The following is a 19,788-nucleotide window of genomic DNA, read 5'->3' on the forward strand; positions in this document are numbered from 1 at the left end:
AATAGTGAAGACCCTAGGCTGAGTTATACTAAGGGTTTTGTATAATCACCTCATTTATTACTAATAACAACTCCATAGGTTAGATATTCTTATACCTGCTTGCAGATAATTCATCCAGAGTATTTATTACTACGTTAATATTAATTCACCAGGATATTTTGGCACAGTTTAAGGTGCTGAGGGATATCACAGTGAATATCAGGTAAGGTTCCTGCTAAGACATAGAGAAGTTAAATAGCTTGTGCAAGGTGCCATAGCAAGAAAGTGGCAGAGCTAGGATTTAAATATAGATCTGATGGATTCCAAAGGGAATGTCTGCAACAGTTTTTATAATGTGTTTCCATTTACATATACTATATGTTGTCTGTAATTGCACATATCAAGTTGTAAAAATAGGTAAGTTCCCCCAGTATTTCTTTTTTAAAGGGTTCTTGATGAGTCCAAGAGAGAAATCTGCGTGGGGCTGGCAGGCACAGCTGCACAATTATTTTCCTGTCTTCTCCCCTCTTCTCCCCAGTCTGTCTGAACCCACTCATACCTGGGTGTAAACTGGACAGCTTGACCTGCTTTGGCATTTGGATGTGTTTGTGCTTTGAGGACTGGGAGAGTTGTTTCTTTGACTTCCTTGCCCACTTGCAAGTTCTTTCTTGTAGCACAATGATGAGTAATATGTTGTTAACATTGTAATGTGGTCATGCCAGTTGGAATTTTTTTTTTCTTTTTCCCTTGGTTCTTTCTGATGAGTGTGTGACTCTTGGGTCAAACTTGCTTTCCACAGCTCATTCAAACAGAGAAGACTTTCTGTATTCAGAGGACTAGAAAATAGTCTCGAGGTTGGGAAGACTATTAAAATTCAATGTCTTCTGCCTAGCTGAAATTCAGTTTTGTTGGCATTTTGGGTTTATTCTTTAGCAAGTGTGATCCAAGAGAGTACTTGTTAGATTAAGGCCATTATTACTATGTGCCATATTTGGAATGAGCAGTGTTCTGGAGTTAGCAGCTTAAAAATAGGCACAGGGTTTTTTTCCATGGGCATTACATAGTAGAAAGCATTAAAAGATGCTTAAATCTGTGAGAGTGATGTGCTGAATTCCAGTAGGAACTGAATTCTAAGAACTAATCAGGTGGGATCAAGGTTGTAAGTGTTAAAACTAGTATTGGGGGTCCAGTCAGTTTAGCATTTTGATTCCAGAATTTCTGGGCATGGCTCATGAGGTTAATGAGGTGATTTATATGGGTGTGTCTAGCCTAGTGCTTGGTACTTGATTGGTGCACAATAAATGTTAGTTAAATCTTTAAAAAGATACTTGAATAGAGAGTGTTGTCAGTTTGTCTTTCTAGAGCAGCAGCTTCATCATTAAGTATTCCTTCTTTTGAAGAATATTTGTTGAGTCTTTAACTGTGGGTAAAACATTTGGGACAGATTTATAATAGCAGATTCTTAGACTGTGATCTTAACATTTATAAATTGAATCAGTTAGGCCTAGTGTTTAATGGGGAATTTGTGATTTTACTTTGCTAGAGTCAGCTCTTTGCTTTTTTGATAGAAATAACTTCTTGACTCTTTGGTGGAATTAAAAATGCTTGCTTTTTAATTCCAGTTAAACTGGGTTTGATTTTTTTGATATTTGAAATAGTTGCCTATGATGTTTCCTTTTATCTTCTCTTCATTTTTTCAGTAAATAAGACAATATATTTGAAAAATGTATTGTGAACTGCAAAGCTAGCGGTTGTTATCTCCACCACCACCAGTACTAATATTATGGGTTAGTAATAAATAGGATTCATTCTCACAGGGGTTAGTTTCCATGATTAATTTCAAGGAGAAAAACTCAGGGGACAATGGGATATTTGCCATATGATTTGTGTACTGATTGATACCTTTTGTACTTTTTGTGGAAGGGAGAAGGAAAAGCAGAGACTTGTCACCCTGAAAACTTGGCCTTGTGCTATGTCGTTGGGAAGGTTGCCTTATACTACTTTGCTGTGCTCTGTAGTGGCAAGAAAATTAAGCAGGATTTATTATCTGTTAGAGGCTTATAGTACATTTTACTGGAAGCATCTGTCTACACAGAAAACAGTTCATCCCAGTTTGTTGGTAAGATCAACCACATTCCTACATTATGGACCTTATAATAAATAACAAAATTATATTGGTCGGTCCAGGGTAGTATCTGCCTGGCCTCCTAATGTAGGAAGATTGAGGAAACAGTGCCATTGACCAAAATATTTGGTTAGCTGTTATCATCAAAAGGCTTTGCAGTCAACTTCTGATGACTCGTATTTTTGGAGAAGAACATGTGATTTTTATAATCCAAAATAAGTTATTCGGTGAACTTTGAAAAGACTACTTACTTTTCAAAATTTCCTTTTCATCTTTTTCTGTCTCTTGTCCCTGTCCCTTGGTCAATCTTTGTCCAATAAAGGAATTTAGCTGATACCCGTCTGGCATTTTCTGTGGAACCAGCCCATTAGATGAACATCTAGAAAGCAGGGATACTGTCTCATACCTCAGTTGGTAAAGAATCTGCCTGCAGTGCAGGAGATCCTGGTTCGATTCCTGGGTTGGGAAGATCCACTGGAGAAGAGATAGGCTACCCACTCCTGTATTCCTGGGCTTCCCTTGTGGCTCAGCTGATAAAGAATCACCTGCAATGTGGGAGACCTGGGTTCGATCCCTGGGTTGGGAAGATCTCCTTGACAAGGGAAAGAGTACCCATTCCAGTATTCTGGCCTGGAGAATTCCATGGACTATATAGTCCATGGGGTCGCAAAGAGTTGGACACGACTGAGCGACTTTTACTTTCAGTTGATGTATGGTATGTCCTCTTCACTCAGACTGCCTGGCATTGAGTGGGTCCTTAATAAGTGCTTACTGAATGGCTGAGTCAGGAGGTTAAGGTTTTCATTAGGGGAGAACTGTGTGACTCTCGGTGCTACTGTGCTGATCAGATCATGGCCCTTTCTAAGAGGACGAAGCAATGTAGCTTTCTCAAAAATAAATGTGAATGCAAGGAAAGTTTTTGCTTTGATATTTGCAGGCATTTTACATTTTAGGACAAGGAGAAGTAATATGTTAAAGGTTTGTGCTTTCTTGATTTTTGTGTTTTGTTCTGTTCAAAGTTTAATTATTGCTATGATATCTTAATAATGTACGAGAAGCATAGCTTCATACTATCAATAGAAAAGAAAAAGGAAAATCTCTGTGTATGTCACACGTAATTTAATAAAACTTCAGACCTAAGGGATATAAGTCTAGAAGAATACAGTATCTCAAATCCAATTTATATTTTTAGTGTTGTTGAGCAAAACAAAAATGATGATTTAATTTGAATGTGTCTTTGTGATTTTCTTTATAGATGGATGACTTCCTTTTTTTAATATGGTTTGCTTAAGTAACTAAATTTCCCAGGTACACATTTTTTTCTTTGATATATATCTGTAGAAGTAAGAGATTTAGCTGGGTGGCAGGAGAAGATGGAATTTTCATAGATAAATCCACAAAGTGGATTACATGGAGAATTGAAAATTATCAGTATATGTGAAGTCAAGTGAAGATTTCTGGAACAGGAGTTAACCAACTTATGTTCTACACACTGTTTTCTCACTGGTTAGCTTTGGGCAAGTCACTAAATCTCACTCACCTGGTTCTCAGTGTTCTCATCTGTCACTTGAGGGTATGGAATGAAATGATCTATGATATCCTGGTTCTAAAGTCCATAATTCTAAAGGGCCAAATAAAGAAAATAGACTGACTTTTGGTCCCTTACCACCAGCCTGTTCCACATAAGAGCTGAATGTGACGTGTTGATTATGTAAATAATAGAAGTGTTTAACCTATATTCCCAGGTCGACTAGACTTGTCAGATTGTGTTATATGCTCATAATTGATTTTATGTGCATAAATATAAGAGGCTTGCTTGCTTTTAAAAGAGCAGTTATTACCACAAAAGGTACAACCTAGGAGGCACTAGTGGTCAAGAACCCACCTGCCAATGCAGGAGACATAAGGGCTGCGCGTTTGATCCCTGAGTTGGGAAGATCCCCTGGAGAAGGAAATAGCAACCCACTCCAGTATTCTTCCCTGGAAAATCCCATGGACAGAGGAGCCTGGCAGGCTACAGTCCATGGGGTCACAAAGAATTGAACATAGCTGAAGCGACTTAGCACACACTTTCATACAAATGAAAGGGACCCAAATAATGCTCAAGATACCCGGGGTTGGAGTTTCTGCTTCTTACCTGTAACCTGGAAATAGGAATATGTATGTGTTGGCAGGCTTGGTGGGGGTGGAGAGGGTTGTGGTGGCTAGTAGACAGTGTGGGTGAATGTGGATAGTAGTTAACAGCAAAATATTCAAGAGCTCTCCAACCTGTGGACTTTGCATGGCTAAACTGATTTGACTGTGCTATAAATCCCTGGGGAACTGATATGAACCCTGTGTTGTATTCAAATTCAAAATACGTAGGTCCAAGCTCCTTGCTATCTGGGTATCACTTAAGTTTGTAAGCTTCTCTGTGTGTGTGTGTTTTCCATTAGAAAATAGGGGATAAAAAAGTCTCAATGGGTATTTAATTTTTAAAATTTTTATTAAATGAGGCCATATTTGTGAAAGTGCTTTTAAAACAAATAAATTATAGCAAAAGAGAAGCTATTCTTAGTGAACAGATAGCTGTACAAATACATCTATTCTTATAGAGCTTGATTATACATATCTATGGGTTGAATGGTGACATTTAATAATTCAGAAGACTGTTTTAGGTATTTTTTTAGGTATAGATTAGCTCTTGATTATCCACACACATGTACTAGCATGAATAATTTAGAACCACAAATATTTGTTAGGCATCTGCTATGTGCCAGGCAGTTCATTAGGCCTGTTTAGAATTTTTTAAAGTATAAAATAAAGGTGCCAGCCTCAGGGATCTTAGTCCTACCTAGAATGCATCTTGTCTTTCAGTCTCATGAGCTCTTACCCATCCTAAAGCCTCAGTTTGAGAAACTTCCCTAACCCATCCAGGTAAACTAGTTGCTTCTTATACTTCTTACCCCACTGGGCACTAGAAACGTGTTGAGATTTCTCACACCAGACTGGAGTCCCTTGAAGGTAGGACTGTGGCTTCACCCTTTGTATCCTCAGGTTGTGGTGGACCCAGCTTGGTAAATTTTGAATGAATGACTGATAGTCAGATTGGTGAGATAAGAAGGCCAACTAATATGACAAGGTGGTATATGGTATCAGCAAGTGCCAGTGGATAGTAGTTACTATCCACACACTGTACCTATGGGAGTTCAAATGAGGTTTAGATATAGCCAGGAAAGGTGGTACCGTGGAACTGCATTTGAAGAATTAAAAAAAATAATAGTGATAAAAATATCTTTCTTTGAACTGAATTATATAATTAAAAAAAAGACATTTCTTTTTCCATTTGTTTGAGGCTTTTATAAAAATTAGTAATAGTATGGTGAAGGAAGTTAATTTATCAGAAGAAATTTATAAAGTGAATTAATTTCCTGTGGGTAACTAATTGCAGATGGGATAGTCATTGTAATTTTTTTTTTCCTTCTGCTATTTCTTCCCTTAAACGGAAGTTCTGTAATTGACAGTGAAATGGCCATTAGTTAGGAATCAAGAAGGGGAGAGAAGGTTGTCAACTACTGAATATTTGAGGGTTGATTCTAGAGAGATGGTGTGTTTTGTTATTAAACTAGCCTGTGTGGTTTCGTAATATTTATTTTTCTCTGATGTCAAAAGTTCAGTAATCAGAATATTTTTAAGGGCTTGTAGAACTGTTGTTTGTTTGTTTGTTTTACAGGTTATTCTTCTAAAAGTTGAACTTACTGGGAGTTGAACCTTGGACTACCCTTCACCCTAGCTGAAAGGAAAAAAAAAAACCATTGTGTGGGCAAATAGGCATAGTGGTCTGGATCTAAAAAAGTAAACACTAACGTGGTTTCTGTTCCTATTCAAGTTACTCTTGTTGTGCCAATAATATAATAATAGACTTTCGTTGTGACTCTCTCTGCCCTTATTTTTCCAAAGGTCACTTCCATTGTACAAGCCTTCCAAATTATTAAATTTCCCAAATAACTATAACCCAGGGAGCCTTTTATCAGTAGCACTGAATAGAGAAATGCCAGTTCATAAGGAGTTCTCTGTAAGCTTCTCCCTCATTTGTATATTAGTATTTGGCTGTTGATGGGATTTGTCCTTTAGGAACAAATTTTGCTGTTTGTAGCCTGATTTAAAAATAAACAAAACTAGAAACTTTTGAAAAAAAAATAGTTAAATCTTGTTCTGACACATACCAGTGGTAATGATAAAGCCAGAGGTCCAATTCTTGAATCTTTACTGGTGTGTTTCCACAATAGCCTATGGTATACTGATAAATTGTTTTGGGAGTGGTAAATTATATGATCGGATTCAGTTTTTTCCTCTTACGTTTGTTTTTGGGGGAGAAAATAGACATCTGGAATGAGTAGGGTAGTAAGGGTTAAGGGTGGGGAGGTAGGGCTGGTAGATTAAGGCATGAGAATTTTGGTCAATATGTGGGAAATTGCTGTTCCTGGAGGTCTGGGGATAAATGAACTATTTAATTCTCCTGCTGGTGCAGGAGACACAATAGGCATGGGTTTGATGCTTAGGTTGGGAAGATCCTCTGGAGGAGGAAATGGCAACCTACTCTAGAATTCTTGCCTGGAAAATTCCATGGACAGAGGAGCCTGGCGGCCTACCGTCCATGGGGTCGTAAAGAGTCGAACACCATTGAGAGGCCGAGCACACGCACAGTGAGCTCGGTCTGTACCTCTAGGAGAGGACAGACTTTGTTTTTTGCTCTTTTTTTGAGGGACTATCTGGGAGAAGATACAACTAAGGGAATCTCTTTATGACATTTTCTTGAGGACTTAAAAGACACTGGAATGGGAGTGATAGAACAGGTACTGTGTGTATGTGTTAAGACTGGGCCAAGAAATGGCTGTAGGACTGGAGGGTTTGTTTGTAAGAGTAGAGGGAGCTTCTGAAGGAGAGACAAAGGCTGGGCACCAGCGGAGTGAGGCAGAGCTTGTGGGAGGGAATTAGGTGCAAAGAAGGCAATTGACATGTTTTGAGGACTTACTGAACACTAGGCACTGTCCTAAAAGCTTTTTATATCTTACATTATTTAATCCTAACAGGAAGTCTGAAGTGTAGATAATTCCCCCAGTTTATACCTGAAGGAACAGAGGCGCTAAACAGTCATATTGCTTACCATGATTGCACAGCTGTTAGTAGTTGATAAGGGATTGGAGCCTAGATCTGTCTGAATCCAGAGCCTATTCTGTCTCTCCAGGTGGAGGTGAAAGGAGTTGAGGCAGCGAGGATGGACTTGCACGCGGCAGATGCCCATGTCTCCTCAGTCTTCCTCCCTGGACTTAGTGGAGTTTAGTACTTGGGAGTCAGATTGGCTGGATTTATAAAAATCCTGGTCCTACCACTTTTTACTGTGGATTATAACATTTAGTGATACATCAGGCTTCCCTAGTGGCTCAGAGGGCAAAGAACCACCTGCCAGTGCAGGAAACATAAGGGATGCAGGTTTGGTCCCTGGGTCGGGAAGATCCCCTGGAGAAGGAAGTGACTACCCACTCCACTATTCTTGCCTGGAGAAGCCCATGGACAGAGAAGCCTGGTGATTTATAGTCCATGGAGTTGCAAACAGTCAGACTTAACTGAGTGACTAACACTATAACATTTAGTGGTACATAGGTCTTTTTACGGAGAAGGCAATGGCACCCCACTCCAGTACTCTCGGCTGGAAAATCCCATGGATGGACGGAGGAGCCTGGTGGGCTGCAGTCCATGGGGTTGCGAAGAGTCGGACACGACTGAGCGACTTCACTTTCACTTTTCCCTTTCCTGCATTGGAGAAGGAAATGGCAACCCACTCCAGTGTTCTTGCCTGGAGAATCCCAGGGACGGGGGAGCCTGGTGGGCTGCCGTCTCTGGGGTCACACAGAGTGGGACACGACTGAAGCGACTTAGCAGCAGCAGCAGCAGCAGCAGCAGATCTTTTTAGTATGGAATTTAGTCAAATCTTCCTTTGTTTCTAAGAAGGTAATATTTTGTTTTTTTCACTTGGAAGGGCACATATTAACTAAAAAAAATCTGCCAGGATAGTCTTTCATTTCTCCCACCCTCCTAGTCAACAATTGTGTGAAATTCTAAGGGTTTCTGTCCTTTCTCTTTCTCCTTGTCTGGATTCCTTGGAACTGACATCACAGACATGGAGGAGTCACTGACCTTTGAAAATTCTTGACGGTCTTGAATGTTGTGGTTTTCCAGTGAGTTTGGGGAGGAGTTGGAGAGTATTCAGATACAGCTGTAATGCATCAGTGGACCAGGAGAGTGGATATAGTGTGAGAATGTGGACACTTTGGGGGATATTTTAGATGAGAGAATGTAGGGTCAGTAGTTTCTCACACATTTTAACATAACTGTATTATCTACAGCTATGTATTATCTATAGCTATGTTAAATATCAGTATTTAATTTTGAGTCACTTTTCTCTGTTACTAAACAGTTGGGCACTCACCATGAAGACTGATTTTAGTATTAGTCTGAGCTAAACAACGTTTAGGGAGAGAAATCTGTTGCAAATAAGATCATATAACAATCTTAAGCAAATGTATTTGAGATGCCCACTGTTTACAACATGGTGAACACTATGAGATGCCCGGTTTAACACTGATTATCTGGTTATTGTCAATACTAGGGCGGTGGGGAGGGTGTAGTGGGATACCGTACAAATAGAATTCAGTTTATCTGAATGAAAACTAAGTACTTACCAGGTGCTAGGATGCTAGGAATACAGGATGAACAAGACAAGATTCCTTCCCTCAAATTGCTCATGGTTTAGTGGGGAGACAGACATGTAAATAAACACAAGTACTGTGCAGTATGATATGCTGGAGGGAGAGTACAAGATGAAACACCAAGGAGGAAGTGGGCACTTTAACTTGGGAAGCCAGGGAAGGTTTTGCAGATGAGGTGGTACTTACAGTAGCCTTAAAGAAGAAATAGGAATTCACCTGCTAGACCAGGAGCCAGAAGGAACAACATTCACAAGGGAACTGAAATTTGAAGCATGTAATATACTCGTGGAACTATCAAGTACAAGAGGGGGAAAGGTGGGATGTAGATACGGCCGGAGGATTAGGTAGAGCTGGATCATGAAGGGCCTTATTTGTCTTGAGTAGGAATTTGGATGTTAAGCTTTAGTCACTGAGGATCCATTGAGCAGTGGGATATAATACTGTCATATTTGCATTTTAGACTGATCAGCCTCTACAAGCAACCACTGTGAAAAATGGCTGGAGAAAGGAAGAGGGAGAAATTAGAAAGCTATTTCCTGGGGTCCAGGTTTTGAACACCTGAGAAAAGATAAAAGAGATGTAGCCTGCAGAAGATGTTGGATGGATCTGAGAATTCTTTAAGATCAAAATTACTAAACTTTAGTAAAGGACGATTTGTGAGTGAGGATAAGGCCAGAGAGAAATCCAGGGTGGCTCCCAGGCTTGTGACTTAAGTGATAGGAGGGATGATGGTGCTACTTGCTAGAAAAGGCAATTCTGGAAGAAAAATAGCTTGAACAGGTGGAGGGATAGTGCTGAGTCTGAAGTGCCTGTGGGATTCCTGGTTGAATTAGAAAGAGTTGGGGACAGCAGATGCCTTTGAAGTCATCGACATTTGGGTGCTCAGGGGCATGAATGAAGTTCTTCAAGGGGATGATATAAAATGAGAAAATGGAAGGCTTGAGGTTAGAACTGTGGGTGAAGTAACCTTTGGTGCAGGCACAGAAAGAAAAATTCACAAAGGTGACCAAGGCACAGAAAGAGAGGCAGGAAGAGTGGTCTGTGTGTCTCAAATGCTACAAAGAGACACTTTAGATAAGCAGTAAGGAGGATGGTGATGGTCTTCTGTATAAGACAGCAGTGTCCTTGTCTTTCTATTGAAGCCAGTTTTAGTTGGTCGAGGACTGACCATCAGGTGAGAAAGTACCATCAGTGAGTGTAGTCTAATTTAAAGAGTTTTGCAGGGAAGACGAAAATAACAGCCAGCAGATAAGGCAGGAGGAAAATCTGAAGGAACACCCCTTGCTTTGTTTCATACTTTTTTCTGTGAAGTCGGAAGAAAGGTCATCTACTGGGAGTAAGGGAGGTGATAAGGATTTGGTGGGAGGCTCAGGGAGAATGGTGAAAGGATAGGATAGTAGCCGAGAAGACTGGTTAGGTACTAAAGCAAAAGAAAGCAGTGTCTCATTGAAAGGAATGAGAACACGATATATCTGTAGTCATATTACTCCGTATTATTGTGGGCTCTTGTCTTGTACAATAGCCTCATTTAGTAGTGGAGAAGTTGAATGTGAGATCTATCCAGATTGTGCAGATGAAAGGATAAGGGAACTAGGTTTTTATGGGAGAATAAAGTGATCACTCATTATGTTTATGTTTAGATAGGCAAGAAAGGACAAAGTGGAATCGAACCATTTTTCTCATCTTCTCTGCTCTCATCCTAGTCTAGCTCACTGTCATCTCATTTTACCATAGTTTTCTAAACAGTTCTCCCTAAATCCACTTGTATTCCTTATAAAGCATTCTTCCCACTGCAACTGGAGTGATCTTTTAATATTTTAAATCTGATTCTGTCCTGTCCCTGCCTATCACTCTTCAAAGGCTTCTCCTTACTTTTAGGATATTAATAAGATCTCAGTCTTCAGTAGGGTCCACTGGGCCCCCCTTTGTTCTCATTTTTCACTGTTTTCACCTCTCTGTACCTCCTTGCCACAGAACATTGATATGTTTCCTCCACTCAGAGCATTCTTTCTTTCCCAATTTGTCTCCAGTTCCTACTTATTTTTCAGTTCTTAGATATAATATCACTTCCTTGGGAAAGCTTTTCTTGATTCCCTATATGCTATAATGCCCCTCCCCCAGTGTTTCTCCCTATTATAATCACAGTTGTTTGTGAAATTTTGTGTGTTTTTCCTCTATACTAGAAGCTTTGTGAAGATAGAGATTACATCTAGTTCATGGTTATGTTCCTAATCCTGACCATAGTGCCTAGCCCAGAGTAGGCACTCCATTAATTTTTGTTGAATTAATGAATAAGATGAATTGAAGAATTGGATGGTTTAGTCTTGAGGCAAAGATGTTCTGAGGTGAGATAGCAGGTTTAGTAGTAGAGAGAAACAGCTGGAGGGGAATGAGGTTGTAGCCAGAGTAAGATGTTGGGAGTTGAAGATTTAGAGGTAGAATGGTTTCAGGGCATGGTGGGTCTGAATTGCTGAGGTACAGATGAAGATCTTGGCATTTGATGAGTTTATGAAACTTTAAGGCAGAAATGCTGGATAGATTTTGCAGGTGGGTATTGAAATTGTTCAGGAGGGTGATAGGATTTGAACTGAGGAGAATATAAGGCAGAGTCATGAGTCATTAATAAACATGAGAGATGGGCACAGCACTTTCCTGTGGTGAAAGAATATAATGGCTAAAAATCAGTGCAGTTCTGGGAACCAGTAATGACTGTCCCTAAAGGTGGCACTAGTGGTAAAGAACCCACTTACCAAAGCAGGAGACATAAGAGACAGGGGTTTGATCCCTGGGTTGGGAAGGTCCCCTGGAGGAGGAAATGGCAACCCACTCCAGTATTCTTGCCTGAAAAATCCCATGGAGAGAAGAGCTTGGTGGGCTACAGCCTGTAGAGTCACAGAGTCAGACACGACTGAAGTGACTTAGCAGACACACTTGGAAGCAGTATGGTACAGTAGAGAGAGCATGTGTTCAAAATGTCTGGGTTCAGATTTTGGGTAACCCACCTGACTTTTCAAGCCTTATTCCTTTCTGTGTAAACTGGGAATAATAAGCCTGCTGCAGGAGTTTTGTTGTTAATGAATAAGAAGTGTTTTTGAAAGTGCTTAATATTAACTTGTTATTCTTTTTAAATTATCTATTTATTTTTAGCTACATGCAGGCTTCTCTCTCTAGTTGCATCAAGTTGGGGCTGCTCTCTGGTTTTGTTGCACGGGCTTCTCATTGTGGTGACTTCTGTGGTTGCAAAGCACAGGCTTCAGTAGTTGCGGCTTGCGGATTCTAGAGCTCGGGCTCAGTAGTTGTGGCACACAAGCCTAGTTGCTCCAGAGCATGTGGGATCTTCCCTGGTCAGGGATTAAACCCATGTCCCCTGCACTGACAGGTAAATTCTTAACCGCTAGACCACCAGGGAAGCCCTGACTTATTTTCTTGGTTACTATCCTCACTTCAAGAGAGCATGGAAGTGGAAGTAGGGATGAGAAGCAAAGATAGTAGCAGAAGTGAACTTTGAACAAGGTACGTGTCTTCATTTATTCTACTTGTTGAGTTTGTAATATAGGGTTGGCATAATCGTTTATGCATGAATACAGGTAATAGCAAGTACTGATATAAGGAAGAATTTTGTAAAAGAAAAAAAAGAGGCCACTGGTTGGCTCATGATAACATTCTAGTGTTGACCTACAACAAATTTTTATGGAAAGAAATGCTTTATATAATCATTTTCCATGAAAATTCCATCATTTCTGGAAGTAGATTTTACTGTTCTGGAGAAGAGATCAAGCACCATTATGTTAAAGAGAGAGGAAGGCTGGTGATTTAGTTAAGAAAAGCATTTTCTAACAATTAGAGCTGTCCAACAATAAAATGGACATTGTAGCAAAGAAATGAGTCTCCATCAGAACTTGTACTCTTGTGGAGATAGGATGATTTATCTGTCAAAGATGCAGTAGAAGGATTCTTGCGTGGAGGCTGACATTGGATTACATTATTGCTTCAGTCCCTTTTTGCTGAAGAAGTTCAGCTTCATGTTTCAACTTGAAAACTTCCTTTAACTTGTAGTAAATGTTAGTGATTTCTCCACTAACTGGGAAAGTTAGAAGAGTTGCTTACCAGTCCAGATCAATAATTTTAAAACTATGGGCGATTCATCCAAGAATTGGCTTCACAGGTGGCACAGTGGTAACGAATCTGCCTGCCAATGCAGGAGATGAAAGAGACGCAGGTTTGATCTTTGGGTCAGGAAGATTCCCTGGAGTAGGAAATGGCAACCTGCTCCAGTATTCTTGCCTGAAAAATTCCATGGACAGAGGAACCTAGCGGGCTACAGACCATGAGGTCATAAAGATTGGACATGACTGAGTGAGCACTAACGAGCACACAGAGTCCTTCTGATTGGAAGACTGGAGGATTTGACTCTGATTTAGATTTGTCAAAACACCATTCAATCAACAAATATTTGAGTGCCTCTTCTGTTTCATTTGAGAGTTTGAAAGCCAGCGTTTTCTTTTTTTCCTTTCTGTGTGCCGAGAGCCAAGGACTGTGAGTCTTCGTCATCACCTAGTCCCATTTGGAATTTGAGAAGTCCCATTTGGATAGTCCCATTTGGAATTTGAGAAGCTCAAGCCAGGTGTTGGAAATGGTGAAAAAAAGGCTGCAGTCCTCACCTGTTGGGTAGGGTGAGGGTGGAGTCCATGGCATGTACCTTGGAGACATCAAATGTAAGAATGTGCTGCCAAGAAGTTTGGTTTAGTGCTTTGAATCTTTGAGCAAGTCATTCTAGATAATGTTGGACCTTGAAATTATTTTTAAAAACTGTATTTGGAAAAGACTGACCTGCTGTGTTGGCATGTGAGGTCTAAGATGCCATGATGTTGATGGTTTTCATTGGCTTCTCTCACTCAGAAGCCTCTGTTGGCTTGGAAATTGCCTATGAACCTGTGGCTTAATCAGCTTCACTCTTCTGTTGGGCACCTTTTTGTTGATTGTTAAGGAAATAGCATCTCACTCCAGTATGCTTGCCTGGAGAATCCCATGAGCAGAGAAGCCTGGCAGGCTACTGTCTAGAGGATTGCAAGAGTCGAACACGACTTAGTGACTAAACCACCACCACCATTTGTGTTGTGTATTTCCTACATTGTTTCAGAAAGTTATTAAAGTGGCTTTACCTAGTTCCTTTACTTTTTTTTTTAAGAGATAAAGTTGAAATTCATTTTGCAGGTATGCTCTTGGTTTTGGATTATTCATGTGTTTTAAGTTATTTGGACTGCTACCATCTCCTGTGACCTAAGATGGTGTGTGTGTAAAATGGGCTTGAGGAAAGAATCTTGTCTGTATTAGAAGAGGGGGAAACCACTCATTCACCTGTGAATTTTGAAGTAATTCAGTTCTTAAGCATTTTATCTAAGGAACTAATTTATTTAGTAACTTAGCATTTTGAATTTGAGGTTCAGTTCAGTTCAGTCACTCAAGTCATATCTGACTCTGACCCCATGGACTGCAGCATGCCAGGCCTCCATGTCCATCACCAACTCCCGGAGTCCACCCAAACTCATGTCCGTTGTGTCAGTGATGCCATCCAACCATCTCATCCTCTGTTGTCCCCTTCTCCTCCTGCCCTCAATCGTTCCCAGCATCAGGGTCTTTTCAAATGAGTCAGCTCTTCGCATCAGCTGGCCAAAGTATTGGAGTTTCAGTTCCAGCATCAGTCCTTCCAATGAACACCCAGGACTGATCTCCTTTAGGATGGACTGGTTGGATCTCCTTGCAGTCCAAGGGACTCTCAAGAGTCTTCTCCAACACCACAGTTCAAAAGCATCAATTCTTCTTCACTCAGCTTTCTTTATAGTCCAACTCTCACATCCATACACAACTACTGGAAAAACCATAGCTTTGACTAGATGGACCTTTGTTGGCAAAGTAACGTCTCTGCTTTCTAATATGCTGTCTAGGTTAGTCATAACTTTTCTTCCAAGGAGTAAGCGTTTTTTTAATTTTATGACTGCAATCACCATCTGCAGTGATTTTGGAGCCCCTAAAAATAAAGTCTCTCACTGTTTGCATTGTTTCGCCATCTATTTGCCATGAAGTGATGGGACCGGATGCCATGATCTTCATTTTCTGAATGTTGAGCTTTAAGCCAATTTTTTAACTCTCCTCTTTCACTTTCATCAAGAGGCTCTTGAGTTCTTCCTCACTTTCTGCGGGTGGTGTCATCTGCATGTCTGAGGTTATTGATATTTCTCCTGGCAATTTTGATTCCACCTTGTGCTTCATCCAGCCCAGCGTTTCTCATGATGTACTCTGCATATAAGTTAAATAAGCAGGGTGACAATATACAGCCTTGACCTATTTGGAACCAGTCTGTTGTTCCACGTCCAGTTCTAACTGTTGCTTCCTGACCTGCATACAGGTTTCTCAGGAGGCAGGTCAGGTGGTCTGGTATTCCCATCTCCTTCAGAATTTTCAACAGTTTATTGTGATCCACAGAGTCAAAGGCTTTGGCATAGTCAATAAAGCATAAATAGATATATTTCTGGAACTCTCTTGCTTTTTTGATGATCCAGCAGATGTTGGCAATTTGATCTCTGGTTCCTCTGCCTTTTCTAAAACCAGCTTGAACACCTGGAAGCTCACGGTTCACGTATTGCTGAAGCCTGGCTTGGAGAATTTTGAGCATTTCTTTACTAGTGTGTGAGATGAGCGCAATTGTGTGGTAGTTTGAGCATTCTTTGGCATTGCCTTTCTTTGGGATTGGAATGAAAACTGATCTTTTCTAGTCCTGTGAGTTTTCCAAATTTTCTGGCCTATTGAGTGCAGCACTTTCACAGCATCATCTTTTAGGATTTGAAATAGCTCAACTGGAATTTCATCACCTCCACTAGCTTTGTTTGTAGTGATGCTTCCTAAGGCCCACTTGACTTCACATTACAGGATGTCTGGCTCTAGGTGAGTGATCACACCATCGTAATTATCTGGGTTGTGAAGCTCTTTTTTGTATAGTTCTTCTGTGTATTCTTGCCACCTCTTTTTAGTATCTTCTGCTTCTGTTAGCTCCATACCATTTCTGTCCTTTATTGATCCTATCTTTGCATGAAATGGTCCCTTGGTATGTCTGATTTTCTTGAAGAGGTCTCTAGTCTTTCCCATTCTATTGTTTTCCTCTATTTCTTTGCACTGATCACTGAAGAATGCTTTCTTATGTCTCCTTGTTATTTGGAAGTCTGCATTCAAATGGGTATATCTTTCCTTTTCTCCTTTGCTTTTTGCTTCTCTTCTTTTCACGGCCAAAAGTTCTTTATGTATTGTCATAATTTCTGACAATTGTGATATTGAAATGGAAGTAAATTAGACATTGATAATAAGCAGAGCAAAAGAGAATGTAAGGATCATAATTTATGAAGCTTTAGGGAACTGAAGTTATTTTTTTTAAACCCAGAAATGATCTTAGAAGTCATCAAATCCAAGTCTAGGATATACAAGAGGCAACTGAGACCCTGTAAGTTATTTGACCAAAGTCACCTAGCTAATATATATAGGTGTAAGTAAAAGTCATATGATATGAGGGTGGTAGAAATAATGACAGTATGTTAACGTCTCTTTAGAAAGGAGAGTTTGTAAAACTTTGAGAGATGGATTGAGACTGGGACAGACCATTAGAGAGGGGTGATGTGAAAGGTGAAGTACCCTTGACTTTCTGATCTGAATTTTAAACCTGGAATTGATTGGTTTGGTGGTGGCTGATGCAGAGGTTCAGTTAGTCATTTAATCATTTATTCATCAGGCATTTATTGACTGTCTACAATATTTACAATATTGTAGATTCTGAGCTAGATGTTGGGGCTACAGATATGAATTAAACATTTCTTTCTACTCCTGGACTTCTTGGCCTCTTGGAACAGAACCAGAAAGAATACTTTCTATTTTGTCATGTCTCTCCCTCTCAAAAAAAAAAAAAATCCTGTGTGAAGTTATTAAATTAGTGGCCTACTGGTTTTATGACCTACAAATCACTGCTGTTTCTTTGCCTTACTGTTTCTATGGAATGCAGAAAATTAGGATCTGATCACACCAATAAGTAAGCTGTTCCTTGGGGTCTGGGGAGGTGTGATGAGAAAGTACCTGAGAATCATCCTTAGCGTTTAGGTTGTTTAGAAGGAGATGTTTCTGGAGAGACAGTCACCTGAGCCACCCTGCTACCCTTGGGAACTCCACTTTTGGCATTTCCCCTAGAGCAGGGGATTGCTGGGTGTGGTGGGGCAGGTATGTGCCTGGTGGCTTTATGAACAAGCCCTCTTCTGCAGAGAACTGTAAACCTGTCTGAAGCGGCAAATTTTGGTGAGAAGTTGTTCTTCTCTTGGTTATTGCTTCCTCAGCTGGGACTGCTAACTTCAGAGGAATGTGGATTGGTGCCAGGCTGATGGGTCAGGGACATAGTTCCTGCCAAAGTCAAGTCTGAAGAAGAGACCTTTTTCAGGTGAACTTACTTGGCAGTCATTTGTCCTGATTGGAGAAAAAGCATGTTTCCTGGGTTCATGAAATTAGTGGACAAAGATTGACCTTTGTTAGGAACTCTTGGCATCTCTACCCTGCTTTGCGTAATTGCAGAGTGCTTTATTTTGAGTAGTTTCAGATATCCGTTTGCTCCTCCCATTTCCTCAGCTAGCATGAGAATACTAGTCAACTTGAAAGTTATTCAGTGTGTAGTATCATTGATTCAGCAAATATTTACTGAGGGCTGGGTGCCAAGGGGTACATGCTGGGGATATGTTAATGAATAAGACACACAAGCTCTGTACTTTCAAGAAACTTGTGTATTGGAGGAGGCGGCTAGACAGCAGCTAATTAAAATAATTTCAAAATATATTGAGTGCCTGAAAAGAAATAAACCAAGTGCTATGTTAGGGGATAGCACAGGTGGGAAGTTCTTCAGGATGTGAGTCCGCTGCTGCCTTCCATTAGTTTGCACAAGCAAACTGAGGAATAGAAATGGCATACTCTAGAATGGCAGAGGAGGAGCGTTATATAGGGGAAATGGTGAACTGTATGTAATGAATGGATGATAACTAGACTTGTGATGGTGATCACTGTAGTGTTTATGGATGTTGAACTATATTGCTGGGCACCTGAAATTTATGTAATAAAAGGGAAAACAACTAACGTTAATAAGGAGTTAGGAAACCATATTACTCTTTATAGTAAATTCAGCTGAAATGAATGAGCTGGAATAGTTTCCCCATTTGGTTAGGAAGCTTCTGATACTGGGCTGTGATCATCCCATTCCACTGTGCGTCAGGCCTTATGTGTTTATTTCCTCCTCAGGTGGAGGCTTGACTTTTGATCTATGTCCTCCCTACATCAGCTGCTTGAAAGTACTGAATGATCACATGACCCTGGACATGGATGCTGTCCTGTCGGATTTTGTCCGTTCCACAGGAGCAGAACCAGGATTGGCCCGAGATCTTCTGGAAGGTAAGGAGTCTTTGGGGGAGAATGAGAAGAGAGACAGTAAAACGTGCTATTTATTGTTAGGATAATTTGGAATGTAAGGTGACCAGAAAGATACTTCATGTATGGTAGGCCTTACATTTAAGTTACTTCTAATAATCTAGTTTGTGTGTGACCCCCCATAATTTTAAAATGTAAAATTCCTTTTTCACCTTGAATTTTTGGGTAGCTTTTCACCACTGTCAATTTATGCTTAGGTAATACAAGTGAAATTTGAGATTAGTCCACTAAAAGCATAATTTTAGGTCTGTAAGACTTCCTTTTTATATATAAATGGCTTGGATTTTCATATTTGGGATCATCCATATTTGTTTTTTTCTTTCCTTTCCTAACTTATATGGATCATTCTGTATAGAGTGGATTAATTTAATGTTTTCGTTTTGCTGCTTTTGTTTACTTATATCTGTATATACACACGGAAGTGTGAATATTCTAAATTTTAAGATCATTTAGGCTTGGCATCATTTCAGCAGGATTCTTTGTTTGGAGTCATAGTTAACAGATGCTTTTTGATGATGAAAATACATAATGACACAGTTAGGAAAAAAAAAATGACAAAGTTAGGTAAACATGTTGGGGGATGGGCCAGTTCTTAGTATACACAGGTAATTTTTTAGATTGTCAGTCCTTAGTAAGGTGTGGCAGTTTGACATTTACTTAGCTACCTGTGAGACTAGTGTTGATTTAGAAATGGAAGATCAGGGTTTAAATGGCTTTGCCTTTAATTTACATTTGCAGTTTCATCTACTACTGTTTGCCACAGTGCCTGTGCTCCAGCCAGGCCTGACTTGTCACCTTTTCCTGATGATATTAAATTGTCTCGTAAGTCTGCGTGTCCCTTCGTTCATTATTCTCCTGAAATTCTCATCCTTCTAGATTCAACTCATATGCCTTCGCTTCCACTTGTAGCATGTGTTGAACACTTCTATGTGTTTAGGATGTGTGAGCTACTTGAAACATTTTATTCTAACAACCATTCTGCAAAATAGGTTTTATTTTTCCAGTATTCCAGTTTTAAAAAACCTGAGGTCCAAGAAGTGAAGGAGAGTTTGAACCTATGTGATCTGGTTTCAGAGTTGGGCTCTTAACAAGTATGTTACAAGTTAATGTTTGCATGCTGTCTCTCTGTTGCACACACATCCATGTACACACACATTCATGCTATGAAAGAAAAGTTGAGGGTGCTGTGGAAGTTTAAGAGAGAAACCTAATTTAGATATAGAGTGCAGAAAGGCTTTTTCTGAAGAAGTGACATGTGAACTGAACCCAAAAGGGTGCATAGGAATAGCAAGACAAAGTAGCTTATACAGGGGCCCTAAAGTGAAAGAGTTTGGCACTGATATTGATTGAGATAGGAAGAGTAGTACAAGAAAGTGGTAGGTAGCTGGTTAGGTAAGTGGGAAGCGGGATACAGAGAGCCTTTGTAGGCTATGG

General features: G+C 40.0%; 1 protein-coding gene across 1 annotated transcript in view; it reads left to right on the top strand.

The window, feature by feature from the left end:
- OTUD7B (OTU deubiquitinase 7B) overlaps positions 1 to 19,788 on the top strand; it is a 59,989-nt gene that overhangs the window by 14,235 nt on the left and 25,966 nt on the right. The window contains exon 2 of the mRNA XM_027534760.1: positions 18,169 to 18,318. Coding sequence (XP_027390561.1) covers positions 18,234 to 18,318 — 85 coding nt within the window. The 5' untranslated portion in view covers positions 18,169 to 18,233. The remainder of the gene's footprint in view (positions 1 to 18,168; positions 18,319 to 19,788) is intronic.

The sequence above is a fragment of the Bos indicus x Bos taurus genome, chromosome 3, assembly GCF_003369695.1.
Source record: "Bos indicus x Bos taurus breed Angus x Brahman F1 hybrid chromosome 3, Bos_hybrid_MaternalHap_v2.0, whole genome shotgun sequence".
NCBI lineage: Eukaryota > Metazoa > Chordata > Mammalia > Artiodactyla > Bovidae > Bos > Bos indicus x Bos taurus.